Source organism: Labrus mixtus, chromosome 24, assembly GCF_963584025.1.
Source record: "Labrus mixtus chromosome 24, fLabMix1.1, whole genome shotgun sequence".
NCBI classification, from domain to species: domain Eukaryota; kingdom Metazoa; phylum Chordata; class Actinopteri; order Labriformes; family Labridae; genus Labrus; species Labrus mixtus.
Window position 1 is genome coordinate 11,324,215 of NC_083635.1, and position 21,754 is coordinate 11,345,968.

Below are 21,754 nucleotides of genomic sequence, written 5' to 3' on the forward strand. Positions count from 1 at the left end.
CCTTTGCATCACAGTCAAGACCTTACATAAAAACACGGACAAATAACGTTTATGCTGCTAAAAACACGACATCAACAAGACTAAAATGTGCAAATTATAAACAAAAGAAAACCAAGAAATGTGGTTAACATCAGATCATCTTCTTTAAAAGAGTTTTAAACGTGTTTGAGGAAGAAATACTTCACAGCTTCCCTCAGTTTCTCCTCTAAACACAAAGTCCTGCTCTCTTTTAAGACTCCATGGCTTTGTTGTATTGAATTAGCTTCTTCATTTTCCGGGTCTAAACCTTTATTTTCCATGTGAGCTCAGAGAAAGGGTTGTTCTTACTTTGCAAACATCGAGTCTTTCCCTTCTCCTCTCTGCAGTTTGGGGTTTATAAAGTGGCTGCTTCACAGACAAATGAGCCATAAAGCTGTCTCTGGAGGATGGATGTTGTGTTTTAAAAAAGCCTTTCAAGAAGCCAAAAGCACTCAGAGGGACTTGATGCTGTGTGTGTGTGCAGCCTCTATTTAATCATCAGTCTCATTCACTGACATCCCTCAAGACTTCTTCTGGTTAAACAAAGAAACGTGATCTGATTTTACCTCTGTTTGCTGCTTTTCCATGTGGGTTCAGTTTGTGTCACGGGCCTGTGATGTCACACACCGCACGCATGTCAGCACAGCGATGAGGTTGTGTGTTAATGAGGGTTTCCCGCGCTCAGTGTGTGTGTGTGTGTGTGTGTGTGTGTGTGTGTGTGTGTGTGTGAGTGTGTGTGTGTGTGTGTGTGTGAGTGTGTGTGTGTGTGTGTGTGTGTGTGTGTGTGTGTGTGTGTGTGTGTGTGTGTGTGATGATGAAGCGTGAGTTTGAGCTGCCACTTGTGGATTCAGCACCGCGGACAGCTCCCGAAAACACTGCAGCATTTTTACAGCTCCGGTTTGATCTGCCACGAGAGAGAGACAGTCTGCATTTCTGTTTCCTTACACTGAATGTAGAGAACAAGAAGCATTTATTTTCCTCCCTAAACATAAACATTATTCGTTTTTTTTACTGTTTTTAAACGAGTTAAAAAAAAACCCGTATCTGACAAGCCGGACTGGTTTCACACCAGTATAACAAGGCAGTCATGCAACAGGTGTGAGCGTTCAGTGTCCACATTTCTGCACAGGGTTTGGCGCTTCTGACACAAAGTAAAGCAGCAGTTCAGTATGAGGTATGTTGTTGTTGTTGTTGTGGTGATTTCTTCTATATGTCAGTGACGCCACCCCCTTCACTAAATGTTGCCGGTTACGGTTCCAGTCAGTCCAGATATTGACGGTGTGGGAACCACGTGTCTACGTAACTGCAAGAAGCCAGTTGTCTGTCAAGCTGCGTCACGCTGCACGAGAAAAACGGAATAAAGGGGTTCCTTCAGAATAAAAGCCGAGGGCTTTTTAAAAAAAAATGTATATAAGAAGAGTTTAAGAAATCAACATGAAAGGGAAGACATAAATTAAAAAGAAAGAGGGGTAGGGAGGGTTGTTGTTTTTAAATTCTGATTTTTTTTCACAAATAAGAATGGGGCTAATTTTATTCCAATTGATTTCTTTAACCATTTCCAATTTGTAGAAAGACCTATAATAATGCTTATTAAACACATTAAATAGATTGTGTGTGTGTGTGTGTGTGTGTGTGTGTGTGTGTGTGTGGGGGGGGGGTGGGGGGGGGGGGTGCACTAGTCTAAATAAATACAAACTGTAAGAATAGAATTATAACATGAATTTGTGCTTGATAAAAAAAAAAGTCAAATGCTCTTATTTTGGAGGGGCAACCCGGAAAAGCGGTTTGGTTGAATTGCTCTGACTTAGTCGCTTGTTGGGTATAGATAGTCAGTGCACCTCCTCGCGCCCCACCGGCCGTCGGTCGTCTCGAGCGCTGCTGAAGAAGCTGCTGAAGCACGAGAGGAGCGCGAGAGGAGCACGAGCCAGTCCTCTTCTTCTTCTTCTTGTTCTTCTTCTTCTTCTTCTTCTTCTCTGTAGTTCCGGACTATTTGAGACAGCAGAGTGTTGAAGTCCAGTTTCTCCTCTTCATCAGCAAGGTGAGGAAGAGGAGGAGGAGGATCAGACAGACAGCGGTATCTTGGCGCATTGGAGCTTATGGATTATTGAGAAGTGGAGGCCGACACGCGGGTTAAATATTAATAAAGACTTTTTAAAAGAGAAACACACAGAGTGGGCGCGAGCTCAGATTCCCTGCAGTGATTCACCTGCCCGCTCCACGCGCTCCCACTGACCACAGACCACCTCACAGCACAGAACAGAGAGCCGGCGCTTCTGCTGCTCCTGTAGGATCCTGCACCCAGCCTGTGTGTGCAGTGTGTGTGTGTGTGTGTGTGAGTGTGTGTGTGTGTGTGTGTGTGTGTGTGTGTGTGTGAGTGAGTGTGTGTGTGTGTGTGTGTGTGTGTGTGTGTGTGTGTGTGTGTTTGGAAAGGAGCCCCCCTGCTGCAGCACTTGTCTGTTGTAAGGAAACAGGGATGCCACCGACTTTCTGACGGACTCCCGGTATATCTGCGCCCCCTCCCCTCCTCCTCCTCCCCCCCTCCCGGACGGACGGACGCACCGACCCCTGCCATCCTCACTAATATGCAATGGTTTTTTGTGCAGAAGCCGACAGCTGCCGCGTACCGCCGACTTCACGCTAGCGCCGCCGCATGCCTGTCCGCCGCTGCCGCTCCTCTCTCCGCGCCGCGCGGCAGACGACGCAGTTTGAAGAGGGGGCTTTTCACGCCGCGGTGGCCGGGCGGCAGCAGCAGCAGCGACCCTTCCTCCGCCGCTGAGGAGCACCGGCCGCTGGGGCAGCCGGAGGCGGAGACCGCGGAGAAAAGCGCTGCAGCGGTTGCTCTTTTCCTGCCGCACGAGGACGACACCGACGCGGAATACTTGCGGTTGCTGCTCTCTGGGCTCGTCGGGGAACCGGGCGAGAAACCGGGCGACGAGCCGGGCTACCTGCTCTTATTCTTGTCTATGGTGCAGATTGGGGGGCCGAAGCACCGCCGAACTGAGTCCAACACCTGGCCGGCTCTGCTGGCATGCAAACAGGGGGGCGGATTAGCCCCCTTGCAATGGGTGAATTTTAGGCTGCCGCATCCGGAGCGCCTCTCGTCCCCCACCTCCTCTTCCTCCTCCACCTCCTCCTCTTCCTCCCCTGTCTCGGCCAAATCCATGCGGTTTATTTGGAACAACATTTTCAGCAAAGGATCGCATATGCTGCAGTGTCTTTGTGGCAGGAGCCTCAAGAAAAACAAGAACCCAACTGGTGAGTTTTTTGTGTGCGCGCGTGTGTGTCTCTGTGCGCGTGTGGGTGTGATACAAATAGACTTTATTGCGTGTGTGTGCGTGGATTCCCTCTCGAGACTGCACTGTTCGACTGCTTGCTGGTGTTTCTCTGCAATCGCAGTTGTGCAGCAAGTGAGTGCAATACAGGGAGGAGGAGGAGGAGGAGGGGGGGGGGGTATGATCGGGGGAGGAGGAGATAACTTATTAGCACAGAAACTGACTACAGTGGAAGTGCGTGAGAAAAAGAGTGCCTGCGTCCTGTGCGTGGCAGAGATGCTGCAGAAAATCAAATCTAATGCAGCATGTAGACCCGTTCAGGCTCCAGTAACCTGCATGATTAAACAGCACATGGTCTTATTTAGACTTCAACTGGAGGAACAGAAACTGTGTTTTTCTTTTGGCTGCAGACTCAATTTGATGCAGGGCTGATTTTACACGTTATACATTTTTGAATGCAACTTTTTACAGTCAGATCATCACAAGCAACACGTCAGAAAAGTTGGATTTGTGCACATAGAGCTTCAAACAACGAGTTGGGACACCTGTCTGCTTCATTTTCTGAGCTGTTTTCAGTGATGACACTATTGCAAGCAAACTCTTTCACAATGTCTTACTTGCAAAAAAACACATTTATTTACATCTTAGCTCAACAACAGGTCTTTTAGTTCTCGCAGAAACAGTTTGATTTTATCAGCTTTTTCTGAACCCATAAGTTTGATTTGTTTGTCTTCTGTTCTTTGTGTGAGGCCGCGGCAGAGGTTGAGATTTAATTTGCGTCATGAAGTGCACATTGATGGCAAGTTTACAATGCATCTGTACACTGAAGGGTCCAGACTTTGGAGCATGAAAATATGACGCCTTATGCCTAAAGATAACTCAACTGAGGGTTTGTCAGAGTTTGAAAAGACCACACTTAAACACTTAGTAACAGCTATATTAACACCGTTTCCAAAGGGTTCATAAAAGCTTTGACCCCACTCAATAGTTATCACTATGTTCTCCTCACTCTGACTGAGTGAGGGCACAGATTGATATTTGCATTGCAACAGGAAGTGCACATTGTTGACACTATTGGCATATTGACACTGCACCAGCAGAGAGCCGGCCACATTGTGTGGAGGACAGCTGCAGGCCACAAGTGAGGCAACTTTTTCAGAGTCAGACTTTGTGTTTTTTATGAACATATACTACTATAAGAGCGAGAACATATCTCCACACCTGAGGGGAACCACCTGATCTTTTCTGCCGCTGTTTTGATTCTCATTGGGAGTGCATCGTTGTTGGTTGTTGTCTCACTGGTTCTATGTGGAGTTTGTATGTTCTCCCTGTATCTTCAGCTTCCACAGACATGCTTGTTCAGTTAGTAGCTGAATCTAAATATTGACCCTGTGATTGAGCGACGACTCATCCAACATGTCTCTGTTACAGTGAAAACAGAAATCAGCTCCAGCTCTCCAGAAACACACGTAGATAATGGACGGATAGAGAACATGCTGATACATATTTTTTACCTACTGACAGAAGCAAATGTTAATTCCTTTTTGCAGATTGCAAAAAAAGTATTGCTTTGATGTTGGATGTCACAGAGACAGTCGTACAGACCTTGCTGTTCTTTGTTTTAAAAGTTTAGTATGCATAGTGATGTGTGCTATTTTCACAACAACAGTGTTTCTCTTTTTAACCCTTTCATCGGGCAGCATGCAGAGACACAGGAAACTCTTTGCAAAGAAAGATTAGGGGTTAACATGCACCAAATGGTCGCAGGTCAGGGGTCGAACCAGCGAGCATTCCTCTCTACAGGCTGAGAGTCACAATAATTTGTTTTGAATATCCAGGCTATCACCCTAAGTCCTCGGTGATCAGGGGTACTTCATCAGGCCTTGATTAAAGGAACAGTACACCACTTCTCCAAAGTCATCCATTTGTGAGCTAGTCTTGATTTTACAGGGTTTCTCCAAACATGCAGCCTCACATCGTAGAAAAACATCGACGTGGTGTCTGTGAAATTTGGCAAATATTTATGAAGCGAATTAAAAAAAATAGTGTCAGCCTGTGGCTCCTTTCCCGCATGTCATTCCCAACTCTCTCTCTCCCTGATTTCCGACTCTATCCACTGTCCTATCTCGCCATTAAAGGCACATAAAGCCCAAGAAAAAATAGTTTCAGGGTTGGAGCAATATTTCCTTTTTCTTCTGAGCCTTAAAACCTATTTGGGCAAGAATTTGAAGAACTTAGATAAAGGGAACGTGGTGTTAGAAAAGTGAATTCCTGTCCTGCAGTAGTCTCAATATGCCGACACTTCTCTGTTCATTAACATCGTAATCTTTCTCCAAAAAGTAAATATTTGAGAAAGTGCAGACAGAAAACAGTCAGCAGGGAATATTGTGACGGAGCGATGAGGTCAGAGACATTAATGCTGCGTCTTCTCTTTGTGTCCGACTGCTGAAGAGTCATTTTTTTCAGCTGTTTGATTACAAAGCACTGTCCCTCCGTTTGGTGACGCTGACGTGTAAAAGCGACACACACACTTGGAGATTAGAGGCGTATATGAAAGTTAAAGCTATAAACTCTCGGCTTTTCTTGAGAAATCTTTTTTCTAATTAGTCCACAAGCATTTCAATAAAAGAAGGCGTGCGTCTGCCATCTGTGGTTGCAAAGTAATCCGTGGGAAAACACTGCAGCGGGGCGTCTCTAGCTCCACAGATAAACCTCTAATCTCGCAGATTAAAGGTGAAAACAAAGAAAACACAATCAATATTGATGTGCTGGCACAGGTGAAAGGACTAATTTGCTCCACAGAGCTCAACAGTTGTACGCGCTTCTAAATGTTCAGAGATTCTTTTCAGCGCCTGCCAACACACAGAAACAGTGTTTGTGTTTTTAAATGTCCTCTGGGCTCAGTGTTTATGCTTTAATTCATTTTTATTGTGCTCCTCCTGGCTTATTTGATGAATTGGCCTGAAGCTAGCAGGCTGCTGGAGAGGACGTGTGCACTCCTGTGATATACATGCAGGGATAGAAACAACACTGAACTCACTTTCACCCTGCAGGATTAAAACTCCCTCTTTGGTTGTGCCGTGAACGGACTTAAAGATGAAATGTTTTTTGTTATATCCCTATCACTTTCAGTCTTTTCAAGGCGACAAGACGATCATTCTTGACTGAAGAAACCAAGATACAAACATCTCAACGTCCTGGAGCATCAAACAGTTCCCTACTCTAAATACCAAAGCTTTTTTTTTTTAAATTTCTCTTTGACATATCAAACAAAGGCACAAGGTGTGCTGAAGGGAACTAGAAGGTGAACCTTGAGTTAAGTTGATAACAAAGTTGATGAAATGTATTTTTGTTAATTTAACCTTAAAGCTCTCTACTCATTGGAAAGAATTCAAAAAGACACTCAGAAAAAATGCTCGGGCCTAAATCATAAATATATCAGGCAGAACAGCCACAGTCAATATGTCTGATGAGTCATTTCACATCCTCTTGAAAGCATCCAATGAGAGGAGCTCGTTAACTTTCAGGTCTTTTTGTAATTGAGTCATAAAACCCGGAAATGAATTAGCATTTCAGCCCTTCCGGTTCCATCGCCTTGAAGACTACATAGTTCATGTTACATTTATTGGCTAAAGTAGTAACATCTTACACACAGAAGTCATTTAAATAAGATCTGCTTTACATTATCTTTAAGAGAAGAGACTCACTTCCCGTCATCCTGCAGCCCGGCGTGTAGATTTCTAGCAGCTTGCCCGGTTTAGCTGTCACTTTCTCTTCTAATTAAAGGAGACGTATGAACTCTCTTCAGTGGCGTTTTAAGTGCTTATATGTGAGCTTATGTGTGATACACACAGCAGTTTGTGGTGATATATGGACCTGCTGCAGACGCCGAGGAGGCAGAGTGTTGCTGACTCAGAGTTTGTTGGCGTTTTTTTTTTTTTTCTCTGAAATTGCACAATTTATGAGGCAGGTCCACCGGGCCAAATACAGCTTTGTTTAGTGTGAATGGATTTAAACATGAATCAGAATGTCTGAGGGAGACTCGGAAAGTTCAGTTTCTGATTTGTTGGTAGAAAAACAGTTTAATTTTACTTTACATACAATTAAATACATTTTGATTTGATTTGCAAAGTTTGGAAAACAAAACACCTTGGCTTGGTCTTGACTCGGTCTCGATCCCTAAATGTCTTGGTCTTGACTCGGTCTCGATCCCTAAATGTCTTGGTCTTGACTCGGTCTCGACCCCTAAATGTCTTGGTCTTGACTCGGTCTCGATCCCTAAATGTCTTGGTCTTGACTCGGTCTCGATCCCTAAATGTCTTGGTCTTGACTCGGTCTCGATCCCTAAATGTCTTGGTCTTGACTCGGTCTCGACCCCTAAATGTCTTGGTCTTGACTCGGTCTCGATCCCTAAATGTCTTGGTCTTGACTCGGTCTCGATCCCTAAATGTCTTGGTCTTGACTCGGTCTCTAAATGTCTTGGTCTTGACTCGGTCTCTAAATGTCTTGGTCTTGACTCGATCCCTAAATGTCTTGGTCTTGACTCGATACCTAAATGTCTTGGTCTTGACTCGGTCTCGATCCCTAAATGTCTTGGTCTTGACTCGGTCTCTAAATGTCTTGGTCTTGACTCGGTCTCTAAATGTCTTGGTCTTGACTCGATCCCTAAATGTCTTGGTCTTGACTCGATCCCTAAATGTCTTGGTCTTGACTCGGTCTCGATCCCTAAATGTCTTGGTCTTGACTCGGTCTCGATCCCTAAATGTCTTGGTCTTGACTCGGTCTCGATCCCTAAATGTCTTGGTCTTGACTCGGTCTCGATACCTAAATGTCTTGGTCTTGACTCGGTCTCGATCCCTAAATGTCTTGGTCTTGACTCGGTCTCGATCCCTAAATGTCTTGGTCTTGACTCGGTCTCGATCCCTAAATGTCTTGGTCTTGACTCGGTCTCGATCCCTAAATGTCTTGGTCTTGTCTCGGTCTCGATCCCTAAATGTCTTGGTCTTGTCTCGGTCTCGATCCCTAAATGTCTTGGTCTTGTCTCGGTCTCGATCCCTAAATGTCTTGGTCTTGTCTCGGTCTCGATCCCTAAATGTCTTGGTCTTGTCTCGGTCTCGATCCCTAAATGTCTTGGTCTTGTCTCGGTCTCGATCCCTAAATGTCTTGGTCTTGTCTCGGTCTCGATCCCTAAATGTCTTGGTCTTGTCTCGGTCTCGATCCCTAAATGTCTTGGTCTTGTCTCGGTCTCGGAGCACTCTGGTCTCGGATATGTCTTGGTCTAGGTTTGTGTGGTCTTGACTACAACTCTAGTTCAGACCAAAAGTAAAGCAAATGTCACCGTGTTTAACTCACACAGGTTTTGTCAGGAGATCATTCACAGGTGTTTGGTTGGTTAATAAGAAAAAGTAAATATCTCTCTGTCTGACTTCATGAAATTACCAGAAAGCAAACATAGAACATGCATGAAACTGAAAAGAAAGTGGACCAGTGCGTCTCTTCTCTTCATGGCCTTTTTATTTATACACCTATTGAATTAGCTTAAACACAGTTATTTATTTTAAATGTAGGTTTTATGAATCAGTAAAAGTCAGTGAGATCAGTTAAATATTGGAATTGATGCAGTTAAATCAAAAGACTCAGACTTTAAGGATGGTTACAGACGGGTACAGTTGGTACTCTTCTTGTGCTATAATGTGCAGAGGTCCCTTCACTCAGAAGCGTTTTTCTCTTACAAATATCTGAAAGTGTGTGAATGGAGTTCCAGGGTTGTTAATGGGACTCGGCATCAGTATCATTCATTCTTAAAAGGAATAAGGAGCAATGTTACTCGATGTCTTCTGTCCCGCGTGGGGTGACCCAGATAGAGACTTTCACCATTTATAGCACACATAGGTACACACACACACACACACACACACACACACACTGCTCACCTTCTCTGGAGGGCTGCCATTAAGGTACTTTATATTTTATTCAAGCACTGGAGTATAGCAGTGGGGTTGGTGCCAACTCTGATCTGTCTCTGCAAGAAAAACACGCACACACACACACACACACACACACACACACACACACACACACACACACACACACACTGCAAATTATTTATTAAACGAAATATATTTAGATTCTATTTTAGTCTCCAACCTGCCAAGAAACTAATTAAGCAGAAATCAACCTTCAAAATGAAAATAAATCATGTTTTTTTCAAGCTTGCAAAAAATGAACTGTGTGTGTGTGTGTGTGTGTGTGTGTGTGTGTGTGTGTGTGTGTTTCTGTGTGTGTGTGTGTGTTTCTGTGTGCGTGCTGTTACAATGTGCAAAGGTGATGAGTTGACAAAAAAGTGACACACTTCAACGTGATGTCTGTCCTCTAAGGTCACATGGAGGGTGCTGGTGCAGTACTTATATGCTCCCTGTGTGTGTGTGTGTGTGTGTGTGTGTGTGTGTGTGTGTGTGTGTGTGTGCGTGTACATGCATGTGTGTGTTTGCATTCATTAGCTCATGGCCTCATTGTCCAAACACTGACTCTGCAGAAAGACTTTATGACTTTGTCTGCTTTTACTGAACTTTCATGTACGTCACACACACACACACACACACACACACACACACACACACACACACACACATGTATAACACACTCCCGAGCTGTCAGCTAATCACACACACTGCAGTTACTCAGGTCGTTTATATAATCAGAACAAACCTAACTGAACTTGGCACGTAGAAAAACGATCTCATGTGCATTTTTCCTTTTCCTAAATTTGTGTGCGATAACGTTTTTTAAAATTGTGTTAAAGATACTGGAATTACTGGGATTACTGGGATTACTCATAAAAAAACTTTTCCAACATCTCTGTGCAGAACCATCACCCAGAATCCACCTTGCAAAACACTTTTCAGTAAACAGGCGCAGATTGAATCGTGTCAGACTAAGAAGAAATAAAAAGGCGGGTGCTGCTGATTAGTGCGACTCTGAGTGAAAACAGTAATTTTCTAAATGAAGTAATGAGCAACAGAGGAAAGGTGAGGAAGGAGGTGTGTGTGTGTGTGTGTGTGTGTGTGTGTGTGTGTGTTTGGACAGCTCTCGCTCCAGGTTTCTGTCAAGAGTGAGTGAGTGCTGAGTGTTATTTTTCCAAGTGCTCTTGAAAAGCAGCCGGGCATCAAAGGCTCGGCTGAGAAGTGTTTTCACAGACTGAATGATAAGAAGCAGAGAATCCCTCGACAACAACTCTCGCCCTCTCTGACTCTTCAAAACTGTGAAACTGTTGGAGGTCTGAGAGTCACACACAGCAGAAGGCTCCTTTCTCTGGGCTTAACGGGCCCCTTTTTATGGACTTGGTCATGGTCCTGGTCATGGTCCTGGTCATGGTCTTGTCTCAGTCTCCCACTGCCTTGGTCTTGGTCTTGGTCTTGACTCGGTCTTGATGCCTAAATGTCTCGGTCTTGTTCCGGTCTCGGAGCACTCAGGTCTCCGGTATGTCTTGGTCTCCCCCTGCCTTGGTCTTGTTCTCGGTCTCCCCCTGCCTTGGTCTTGGTCTTGGTCTCAGTCTCCCCCTGTCTTGGTCTCGGTCTAGGTCTTGACTCGGTCTCAATCCCTAAATGTCTCGGTCTTGGTCTCGGTCTCCCCCTGCCTTGGTCTTGGTCTTGGTTTTGACTCGGTCTAGATCCCTAAATGTCTCGGTCTTGGTCTCAGTCTCCCCCTGCCTTGGTTTTGGTCTTGGTCTTGGTTTTGACTCGGTCTAGATCCCTAAATGTCTCGGTCTTGGTCTTAGTCTCCCCCTGCCTTGGTTTTGGTCTTGGTCTTGACTCGGTCTCGATCCCTAAATGTCTCAGTCTCCCCCTGCCTTGGTCTTGGTCTTGACTCGGTCTCAATCCCTAAATGTCTCGGTCTTGGTCTCGGTTTCCCCTGCCTTGGTCTTGGTCTTGGTCTCAGTCTCCCCCTGCCTTGGTCTTGGTCTTGGTCTTGACTCAGTCTAGATCCCTAAATGTCTCGGTCTTGTCTTGGTCTTGGTCTTGGTTTTGACTTGCGCTCGATCCCTAAATGTCTCGGTCTTGTCTTGGTCTTGGTCTTGGTCTTGGTCTCGACCCCTAAATGTCTCTGTCTTGTCTCGGTCTCGGTTACACTCTTGTAAAATTAAAAGTTCAAATCAAATATTCCTCCGCCAGCCCGTCAGTAGTTTTATTTTTGACCTTCAGTCTGTCCTGTAAAAAAGTGAATCTATCTTTTGAACGTGTAAAAATAAACAGAGGTGACATCATGGACGAGCTCTCACTCTTTATCTCTGTTTCCTTCGGTTCTGCCTCTCCATCACAAACACACTTGAGCCCACTTTCAGTCTTAGCTCATCTGCGCTAACCTTTAGCTTGATGACAGCCCAGCATGACATAATCGCCATATCGGTCCCACTCACTGCGTGTGTCTGTGTGTAAGTCTGTGACCCTGTGAATTTAAAAGGTTTGTTTTCATACAGGAGTCGAATGTTCTGATGTCAGCAGGTGTGTGTTAGTTAGTTATGGACTTTGAGTTCATACTGAACGTAGCAGAGAGGAGAATAAAGGCTGCTTTGGGCAAAACTGAAGCAGGTAAGATGGGATTACTTATTCACTTAATTCAACTTGTTTTAGGGTTTTTTATTACTTAAACACACCAATTCTGTCTTTGAAAGTTTTCAAAAGTTGTCTGAAGTTAATGTTAGAGTTTGCAGGAAACATGACTGACAGGAAATAGAATCATTTATGTTTGGAGGTTGCTTGAAATGCTGAAACTACCTAAAGTGTAAAACAAACAAAAATAGTTTTCAGAGCATTGAATGTTTTTTTTCCAGTTGAGTAACATTTGTTTGGAATTTAATATGACTGACAATGTTATAAAAAAATAACAAGGAAACACATGATGTTACACTTTATGGCAACATTACGATGGCTGGGAAGTGCAAAACACTTTTACAAAGTTTGACACAAATTTACATTTTGAAAAACATTTTTATATTTAAAACAAAGTTAAAAAACCAAAAACACTTTTACAAAGTTTGACACAAATTTACATTTTGAAAAACATTTAAAAAAAATTTAAAACAAAATTAAAAAACCAAAAACACTTTTACAAAGGACAAAACTGTGTAAAATATGTGAAACACCTTACAAGCGCTGAGACAAATTTACAAACGACAGAATCTTGACGGAAAAGGAATTTACCAAATTCAGTGTTTCACATCTCGTAATTTTGTTTTGCACTTCCCAGCCACCGTACATCATCACCAACACCAACACCAACTTTAATGATATTCCTGAGCCCAACAAAACGCCATAATTCTGACACAGCTGGTGATAAAGAGAAACACACTTAACAACATGAACTGACTCTCAGAGCAGCTGATAAGTCAGGCGTCACTCTGTCGCCTCTGTCTGCAGGACTGTATTATACAGCTGTCAGTGATGGAGTCTATAGGCCCTGGTGGTGATGGTGAGAGATAGAAGAATGTGATGAGGAGTGGGTTTCTTAAGTTGTATCTGAACTCTGCTGAGCTGAATGGAGGTGACCGGGGCAAAGAGGGGGGTCACAGCGATCACACTGACTGTGAAGGAGAGAGACTTCCTGCTTTCTAAATTTCTCTAAATAATGGAGACGATCCTAAAAGTTTGAGAATAAGTATTTTTTGAAGATTAGGGTGGGTGTACCCCTCCTCAAATGGCGCATGTACCTTGAAGTGTCACTCTTAATCTGTATTTTTACACAGCTTGGAACAGAACTGCTTCCTTTTTGAGTTACTAAAGCTTTTATTTAAATTGCTGAGTGTTTTCTTTCCAGCCTCTTTGACTTCCTTTGTTCAATCATAGCAGTGCAAACATCCTTTTTCCAACGATCCGCCATCTTACTTACTAACTTTTCTAACGCGTCTTCAAACCAAAACAGCCTAAAATAATAACCAATTGTTCCGCTCAGACAAAAGGGTTTAGTTCTTGCTCAGCATGTGAATGAATGTGGGTTGCAATAAAAAGAAAATTGTCTTTGTTGAGATTTAAAAGCCTAACAAAGTTTTATCACTTGTCGTATAATTAACCCGCCCACTCTCTTCCCGTTATTCAGAAATAATTGAGTGTCTTATTCAGTCGGCCGTGCAAACAGGATCTTACATTTGTAAAAAGTTGACTTTAAACTTCTTCTTTTTGGAAATATGGAGCAGACAGTTTCAATTCTGTCGTGTTATTTCATGCAAACGTTGTGTTAATTATGTTTTTAATCTGTGATAGCGGTGTTCAGTGTGTTGTGAATGCAATCAAACAATAACCCCCTCAAGACACGACGGACTAATTACAGCGAGATCAGCAGGTTACAGTGGTGTACACACACTCAGAGACGGGAGAATTAAACCACTGTGATGCTTCATGAAAGGCCTGTTACACTGGAAAATACCTCTGGGAGTTGTGGTTTAGCGGAGCTAATGTGAAACCATTTAATTCTCCTCTCACTGTGAGAGCTTTCAGATCCATATCACTGCACATAACAGAGACAGAGTGCACAAACGAGTATTGACAGACGTATTAGATTTCTCTGACGATGGCCCGGTCGCGGGGGTTTTCCAGGGGAAGCTCATGAGTGTAACTTACCAACTTGAAAGGACCGGCACCAAGGTGTTCAAAGAGTTATTTTAGATTTTAAAAATCAAACTTATGAGGACGGCCGTTTTAAACATCCACCATATTTGATTGCATTCAATGCGTTTAAACACAGGGCTGTTATACAGAAAGACAGAAGGGCTGCATTCATGTACAGTGCTTAAATACTGGTAGAAATCAAGCAGCAACTTCCGGTGTTGAAAAATTAGGAAGTGCAAAAAACTGCAGTTCCTCGAGTGTCCACTTGAGGCTGGTTCAAACAACGATATTGGTCTGATTAGTTATTGCACACACTTCCCAGGGTGATTTTTTTTAATAACGCATCAGTTTAGATTTTATGAACGATATGAGTTAGGCGCCTGGTCGACCTAATTGACAGGCGGGCGCTTTGTAACAGTTCTAAGGAGGCTTAAAACCCGCCTCAGCTCCAGCTCTCAGCCTGTCGTTATGTCGACTGAAAGTTAGACTGAGACAGGATTTCCAACTTGGCGGCGGCGGCTGCTGCTGATGAGCCTCCAAAGCTCCCTGCAGTAACTGATGGGTGACGTCACTCAGGCTTCATCCATTAACATTTACAGTCTAAGTGCATCGTTTTGCATACATATAAACGCAGCTGTGCAGCATGCATACGTGCGCAACCTTGACTTTTATTTCACAGAAGTCGAACCCTGGTCTCTTGGATGAAAGTTCAGTGTGTGACCGATGTATCTCCCCTGACTGCCTCCTTTAACACTTTTCACCACCATAGTTCCATAGTTTGCGGCCCTACTTAAAACAGATTTACGAGGTAGGTAGAAATAAGCTGTTTCACTGACAGTCCAGAAAATAAAGCGGTACCACCCGTTCTCCCAGAAATGATCATATTCCATAGAAAGCTGCAGCCTCATTGCAGTCAGGTATAAACTGCAGCCATGAAGAGCAGGTTAAGTGGAGAGGACATGTTTGGATTATAGAGAGGGATAAAGAGGCTTCAGACTACTTGACTGACTGCACGGTGTAATCCATGTAAAGAGAGATTTAGATAATGCGCTTTTGACACACTGCTTCAAAAATAATGATACCTTTGTCCTTTCTCTCTGTGTCTAATGTATTAGATTCATTTTAGCCTCAAGATGTTTGCTTTACTGTTGTAGCTGCATGTGAAATATAATATAAACTAAGATAAATGTCGCTGAAAACGTCTTATTATAGCTCAGTCTGTCCCACTTTTTACATTCTCCACATTTGCACATTATATAAACATATTTTCAAACTCTCCTCCACCTCCTCAGACTTTCAGAAACTCCTTTCATCAAACTCCTGCTTGCAGCGTTTGTCTCCTCTGTCTCTGTTAACTCTCCCCCATCCCATCCCTGCAGTTCCTCCCCTCTCTCCCCGTCTTCTTCCCTCTCCTCTCCTCTCCTCTCGTCTTTGTCTGTGGTTCAGACTTTTTTTGGGGGGGGGGAAAGATCTGGAGCGATTATGTAAGCAGTCTGACGCAGACGTCTCCCATTTTCATCTGTCATCATTTAGCGTTGAAAATTGCGACTGATTAAAAAACCCTCATGCTTAAGCAGCCGCTCTGACCTCAGTGGGAAGATCCCAAAATGGAGGAAAACCAAAAAATCTATAAGAATACTTTCCTAAGAAATGTGCCAAGAGTAGACAGTTTTTTATTTTTTTAGAAACATCCAGCAGACGGTCACGGAGGGGATGACTAACACAGATTGACTTTCACTGTTATGACTTCACACTTCAAAGCAGCAACAGCAGCAGAATTATTAGAACGACACTTTCAGGAAACTCTCCTTCAAATGTCCCCAAAGGCTTCAAAACAGGAAGCTTTCAAAAGAGGATCAATAGTAAATATGTGAGGTGTTTAGAGGAGCACGAGCCCCCCACTCTGACATCTCTCCATTAGTGTAAGTAAGTCTAAATCAACTGAGAGACCTTTAAGGGCCTGTGTCCACGAGGGCTGCACGGCCAGCGATCATGACCTCAGTGTCAGAGCGCTCCTCTGCCCGGATTGTTGCTAGGTTACTAAATTAAACCTCAAGTTCCCTGGATAGTGACTGTTTGGTGAGTTTGATCAATTTTTTAAAGCTTTAAATTTGCACAAAGAAGTTTAATTTATAAAGTTGCTCGACTGGCTTCGCTGTCAGACTCACTTGTTCCTGATTTGGAAAGTTTCGCATGTTGAAGCTATTTTTCTTACTTTCTGATGTTTAGATTCTGTAAGAGAAACAAAACCACATTTCACATGTTTAACTCTGCCTCCTCTTGTGATACATATACTGTATCCTTGGGAATTTCCCGATACCCCGTAGAGATAGAGATCATGGTGCATGCTGTGGAAATCTGGGATGAGAAAGACGAAGGTATGAGGAGGAGAGAAAGAGAGGAGGGGGATTCAAGATGCCAGAGACAGCAGACAGACATGAAGAAAAGAGAGAGGGAGGGGGTGTGAATGAATAATTTAGTCCCTCCATTCCCTCTCTCCTCCTCCCCGCTGAGTTAGTGATGGTACAAAGAGAGGAGACGAGTAGGGAAGAAGATGAAAGGGAAGGCGAGAAGACGAGGAAAGGAGATAAGACAGGATGGGAGGAGGAAAGCTGACCATAGGAGACAAGGAAAGGAGATGTATAAGTACACTAGGAAGGATTATGAAAGGTGAGGAGACAAGATGAGAAGAGTCCATAGGAGACAACGAAGGGGGAGATAAGAGAAGAGATCATGGGACAAGGAAAGGAGGAGTGAGGAGACATAGAAAGGAGATTAGAAAACAAACAGGAGAGGAGACAAACAATTAAAGGAGAGAGGAGCCGAGAGGACAGGAGACTAAATAATAGTAAATGGAGAGGATAAAGGAAAGGAGGAAGTAGATCATAGGAGACAAAAAACAAGAGGAAAGGATACAAGGAAATAATACAAGGATAGGAGGTGACAGTGAGGATAGGAGACAAGGAAAGGAGGTTAGAGGAAAGAAGAGGTCATGAGGAGATGAAAAAAAGAGAATGGACAAGATGTGAAGAGACAAGGAAAGGAGGTTAGAGGAAAGGGAACAAGGGAAGGAGAAGATGGTCAGCAACAGTTTGTGTGTGTGTTCGTGTGTGTGTGTGCGTGTGTGTGTGTGTGTGTGTGTGTGTGTGTGTGTGTGTGTGTCTGTCTGTCTGTCTGTCTGTCTGTCTGTGTGTCGTCCTCTCAGCATTCAGCAGGTGTTTCCTCCCCTCCGCTCGGAGATCCACCTGCGTCACTAATCGCTCGTTACCTAGGTAACAGTGGACTTCCCCCGTGTCTGTGACTCAGTGTTAGCGTGTGTGTGTGTGTGTGTGTGTGTGGGCGGGTGTCTGAGTGTAAATTATGACTCATCCTGCTCGCTTCAGAGTGGCTATCCTCACACTCCTGTCTGGGGAACACCCACCCACATCTGTTCCTCCCTTTCTGCCTCTTCTCCTCCTCCTATCTCTCCATTTTCTCCTGCATCTCCTCTTAAAGCTCTCCACATGTTTACTCCTCTTTTCTAAAAACCTAGCGCATGAATTTTATGTTTACCTGTTGCTTTTCTCTACCTGTGATCGTGAGCAACACCTGCAAAGAAGCTGTTTGATTGACAGGTTATCCCAGAAAACGACGCTAAGCTGCGCTGTCAAAGGACGTTTAAAAGGAATACAGATTGTTGTATAACAGTCTTGGCACGCACGTCTTCAGTTTTAGGGAGTAGTTCATCATGAGTCATGTTTGCAGAAGCTTCTTTAGGCAACAGAGGAGCTGTATGGAAACAGAAAACATTGATCTCTCTTGTGTTTAGGTTCACATTTAAAGTTAAATATTGTATCTTTAAAACATTGGGGTAACACTTTATAATAACCATCATCTATAAAGGGTAAATAAGGGTAAATAGATAGTTAATTAACCATTAGTTAATAGTTATTTACTCTTAACAAATAATGAAATGATAGTTAATAATGTTTGCTAATGATTTGTAATGCTTTAATTTATGTTAACAGTTTATTGATGCACATATTATAACATTTCATACAATTTATAAAGTGTTTGTTAATGATGACCAAATGATTTATAAACCTTTAAGAGATGGTTTATAAACATCTATAAACATTACAGAGATACATGGACCAGATATTTGTAAATATTTAATAAAGCAAACATTATTAAGTATCATTTCATTGTTTGTTAACAGTAAATAACTAATGGTTAATTAACTATCTATTTACTCTTATTTACCCTTTATAGATGATAGTTATTATAAAGTGTTACCAACATTGGTCCTGTTTAAATAAACACATGCTAGGGTCTAAATTAGTAGAAAAAGGTTGGCGGTTGGTTGAATGATGTGATGAATTGCTGATCAAAGTGCGTTGACTTAAAGTTGTTTTTGTCACCGACAGGCTCTGATTGTTATTCTTAGTGTCTGATAACAACATAACAGAAAGGATCCCTGCAGAGATAGACATTTTTGTAAAAGAGTAAATGTTCTTTTGGACCCAGAACAGCTGATCTGATGCAAAAACAGGCTGAATGGGTGTGTATGTGACTTCTGGTGATTCTGCAGCCAGCCTCTAGTGGACACCTGATGAACTGCAGGATTTTGCACTTCCGCATTTTCTTCTTTTGTCAACACCGGATGTTACCGCTTGGTCTACCCATGTCTCTAGTTTGTAGTTTTTGTAACTTTGTATGTTCTAGGTGAATCGTTTCTTTATCATCTGGCGTTCTGTGCAGGTATTCTTATTAAAACAGGATATAATCAAAGCACCCTCTGGCCTTAAATATCTTTATTCAAAGTTTGAAAGAGCTCAAAAGTTTATCAACAGCAGAGATCATTCTCAGAAAACGCCGTCCCCCATCTTGCTCTTTTCTAACAGCCTCTCTATTGTTGCTGTATTTCTCTGCGCTCCTTGTTAAACACTCAGAAAACAAACAGTACTCATCACCATCTTCATCCTCCCACACCCAACATGTTCTCTAAAGGTAGTCGAGCAGTGTTGGTGCTGGTACTGTACAATAACTCCTTTATTTTCTCCTTCTTAGCGTGGGCAGCACGACTTTCTCGCTGTGTGGGAACAAACGCTTCACAAATGTCGTAGACTGTCTCATTTTTCCGCAGCCCGGTGCTTTGGTTTTAGCAGGTTTGTTGGGTTTACTCACAGTTCACACTTATTGATGGGTTAGGGTTAAAAGTGATGCTTTCAGTTTAAAAAAACAACACTTTAAATCGAAGATGCACCTTGAGGGTGTGAAAACAAATATCAAACATGATCAAGGAGCACCTCAGTTCTTTTTGCATGTTGTTTGTTTGAAACCTCACTTTTATAACTTTCTCCTTTTTGACCTAACGTCTCACCTAAAGGACACTACACAGTTTACAGGACAAAGTTTACCTCAACGTGCATATCAAAAGGCTTCTGCTTTACTCATTTTGTCAGCGCGTTTCCATATTTAATACTTAATAAATCTAAAAACTTTATTTGCTAACAGCGTTCTGTGCAAACTTATTTTTGCAGTCTATTTAATGAAGTTTGTATCCTCACCTGTAACTTTGCAAACTGTTTGTAATTTGATTACTTTTTCTTTTTATAAACTACATTTCAACTCAAGTTGTAAATCTTTGTCTGAGTGAGCAGACTCATAAAGTTTGTGTTCAAACTCCTAATGCAGTTTACAGAGTTTGCAAAACTTTGGATTTAAATACAAGCATAAATGTAATAAGTTTAATAAAGTTTGCAAAGTTGCAGACTATTAAATCTACTTTGTATCCACAGCCTTTACTTTGCAAACTTTTTGTAGCCTTATTACATTTCTACTTTTATTCAAATCCATAGTTTTGCAATCTTTGGAAACTGCAAAATTTGTTTGTAAAGGAGATTTAAAGCAGCAAAGAGCTTGCCAGTCTCCTCAGGGAGGTTGTTCCAGAGGGTGGGGGCTCTGATGGAGAAGGCCCGGTCACCTTTAGTCCTCAACCTTGATTTCTGAGGACCTCAGGTTAAGACCGGGCATGTAAGAGGACTTTGATATATCTGATCTATTAGCATGTATTACTGTCTCTGAACTAACCTTGGAGAGTCTCCTGAGCTGCATAGAGCAAGACTGAACAACTTGGTTGACATGCAGGTCGAGACTGAGCTCCTCATCAAATATGACATCAAGATTTTTACAGTTGGCGCTGATCATTTGGGTCAGGGAACCCAAAGTGTGAACATTTTGTTCTCTGCACTCAAACTCCACTTTAGAAGTCTGCTCACTCAGACAAAGATGTACAACTGATCCAACTTATTCCCACAGTTACTGCAGTTGTTCTCGGGATCCGTATTTAAAGCGTCTTCTGTATATTTGTTCTATTTGATGCCAAATTTGGACAAATGTTTTGCAGGCGTGAACAGCTTTACATTTTTGATTCTTTTATACTTTATGGGAGAATTTTAAAGACTAATAAGAGACTGCAGAAACTACTGAATGAGGAGTAAAGTGAGTAAGTAAGCAGTGCATAAAAACAAAGGAAAGCAGTAGAGCTGTGGATGAGAAAAGAGTGCAGTAACGTTTTGTTGCCTGTAGAGGGAGCTGCTGCCTCTGGACTGAAAGAAGAACATTGTGCACACAGAGAAGATTCAAATATAAATGAAGAGAACAGGAGTGGGTGGAGAGACGTGGATGTGCAGAACAAGCAGTTTCTTTGGTATTCTTAGGCGTAATTTCATATTTTTGTTTTCTTGTTTTGGGTGCATTCTTGTGTTGATCCGTGCATGAGTGTGTTTTTATGTTCTCATTCAAATCATGAAGCAGAAAATTCGGATGGTCCGAGGGTTTCTCTTTGTATCTTTTGCTTGGCTGGATAGAGAAAGAAGTGAATGTTAGGAGGGATGGAGCGCAGAGAATTTCCCTTTTGAAGTTTAAGAGGCGTGCGTCGTCTTCCTCCAGTGTTATAAAAAGAGGAGAGAAGAGATGAATTTTAATGTAAATGTAGCTTTGATTTATTCATCACTCCTTCACTTGGAGCTGACCTGGATAAAAAAGCTTACACGTTTGCCTCCTCTCACACACACACATCTTTTTTTTTTGTTCTCTTCTTTTTTTACCATCTGGGAGAGAGACAAGTAAGGGCGAGTTTTTCACATTTAAAGACTCGAGTGTCAGCAATATCAAACACAAAAAGTGAAAGCGTGGGCTCCTGCAGTAGAGTTCTTGTGCTGAATTTGACTACTATATGTGTGTCTTAATTTAGGCCATGATGTCAACAAGCAACACAAAATATATCAGAGCAGAAATGATGAAAACAAAATGTTCTCAAACACCCTGATTATCTATTCTTCACTCCAATCATTTGGTTTTAAAGCGTTTTAACAAGCAGGCTTTACGTCTTGTCTCTGCAGGGTTCCCCATTTTAACAGATCATTATGCAGCACGCACAGTGACCTAACACTGTGTTATTGATCTACTCCCACTGTTACTGCTGTTGTCTAGGAGGGAGCTCCCTTTGCAGGGATGATAGACACACTCTGGCGCCACCTAGTGGACGCGAGGGCAGAAATGCACCATATTTCTGTGATATCTTTGAGGAAACTGTGCGGGTTTATCTCCCTCCCTCCCATTCTTTATCTCCCTCCATCTCCCCGTGAGTGTTAAAGTTTCAGCACCACGGACAGCGCACATGCTCTCTTTTAGACTGACTGGCTAAGAGACAGCATGTGCGCTGTCCGTGGTGCTGAAACTTTAACTCCAGGGATCTGACCTGCTGCTGATGTCACGAGGTCTCAAAGCTACATCTGATTATTTTTTCATTACATATGAGTCACCTTCTGCCCGTCCACATCATCTTTTTCCAAACTATACAGGGGAAAAAATATAAAT

General features: G+C 42.7%; 1 protein-coding gene across 1 annotated transcript in view; it reads left to right on the forward strand.

Moving 5' to 3' along the window:
• The first annotated feature begins 1,859 nt into the window (after window positions 1–1,859).
• Window positions 1,860–21,754, forward strand: part of LOC132959673 (fibroblast growth factor 14-like) — a 50,415-nt gene continuing 30,520 nt past the window's right edge. Inside the window, exon 1 of the mRNA XM_061032864.1 lies at window positions 1,860–3,273. Within this exon, the coding sequence (XP_060888847.1) occupies window positions 2,601–3,273 (673 nt within the window). The 5' untranslated portion in view covers window positions 1,860–2,600. The remainder of the gene's footprint in view (window positions 3,274–21,754) is intronic.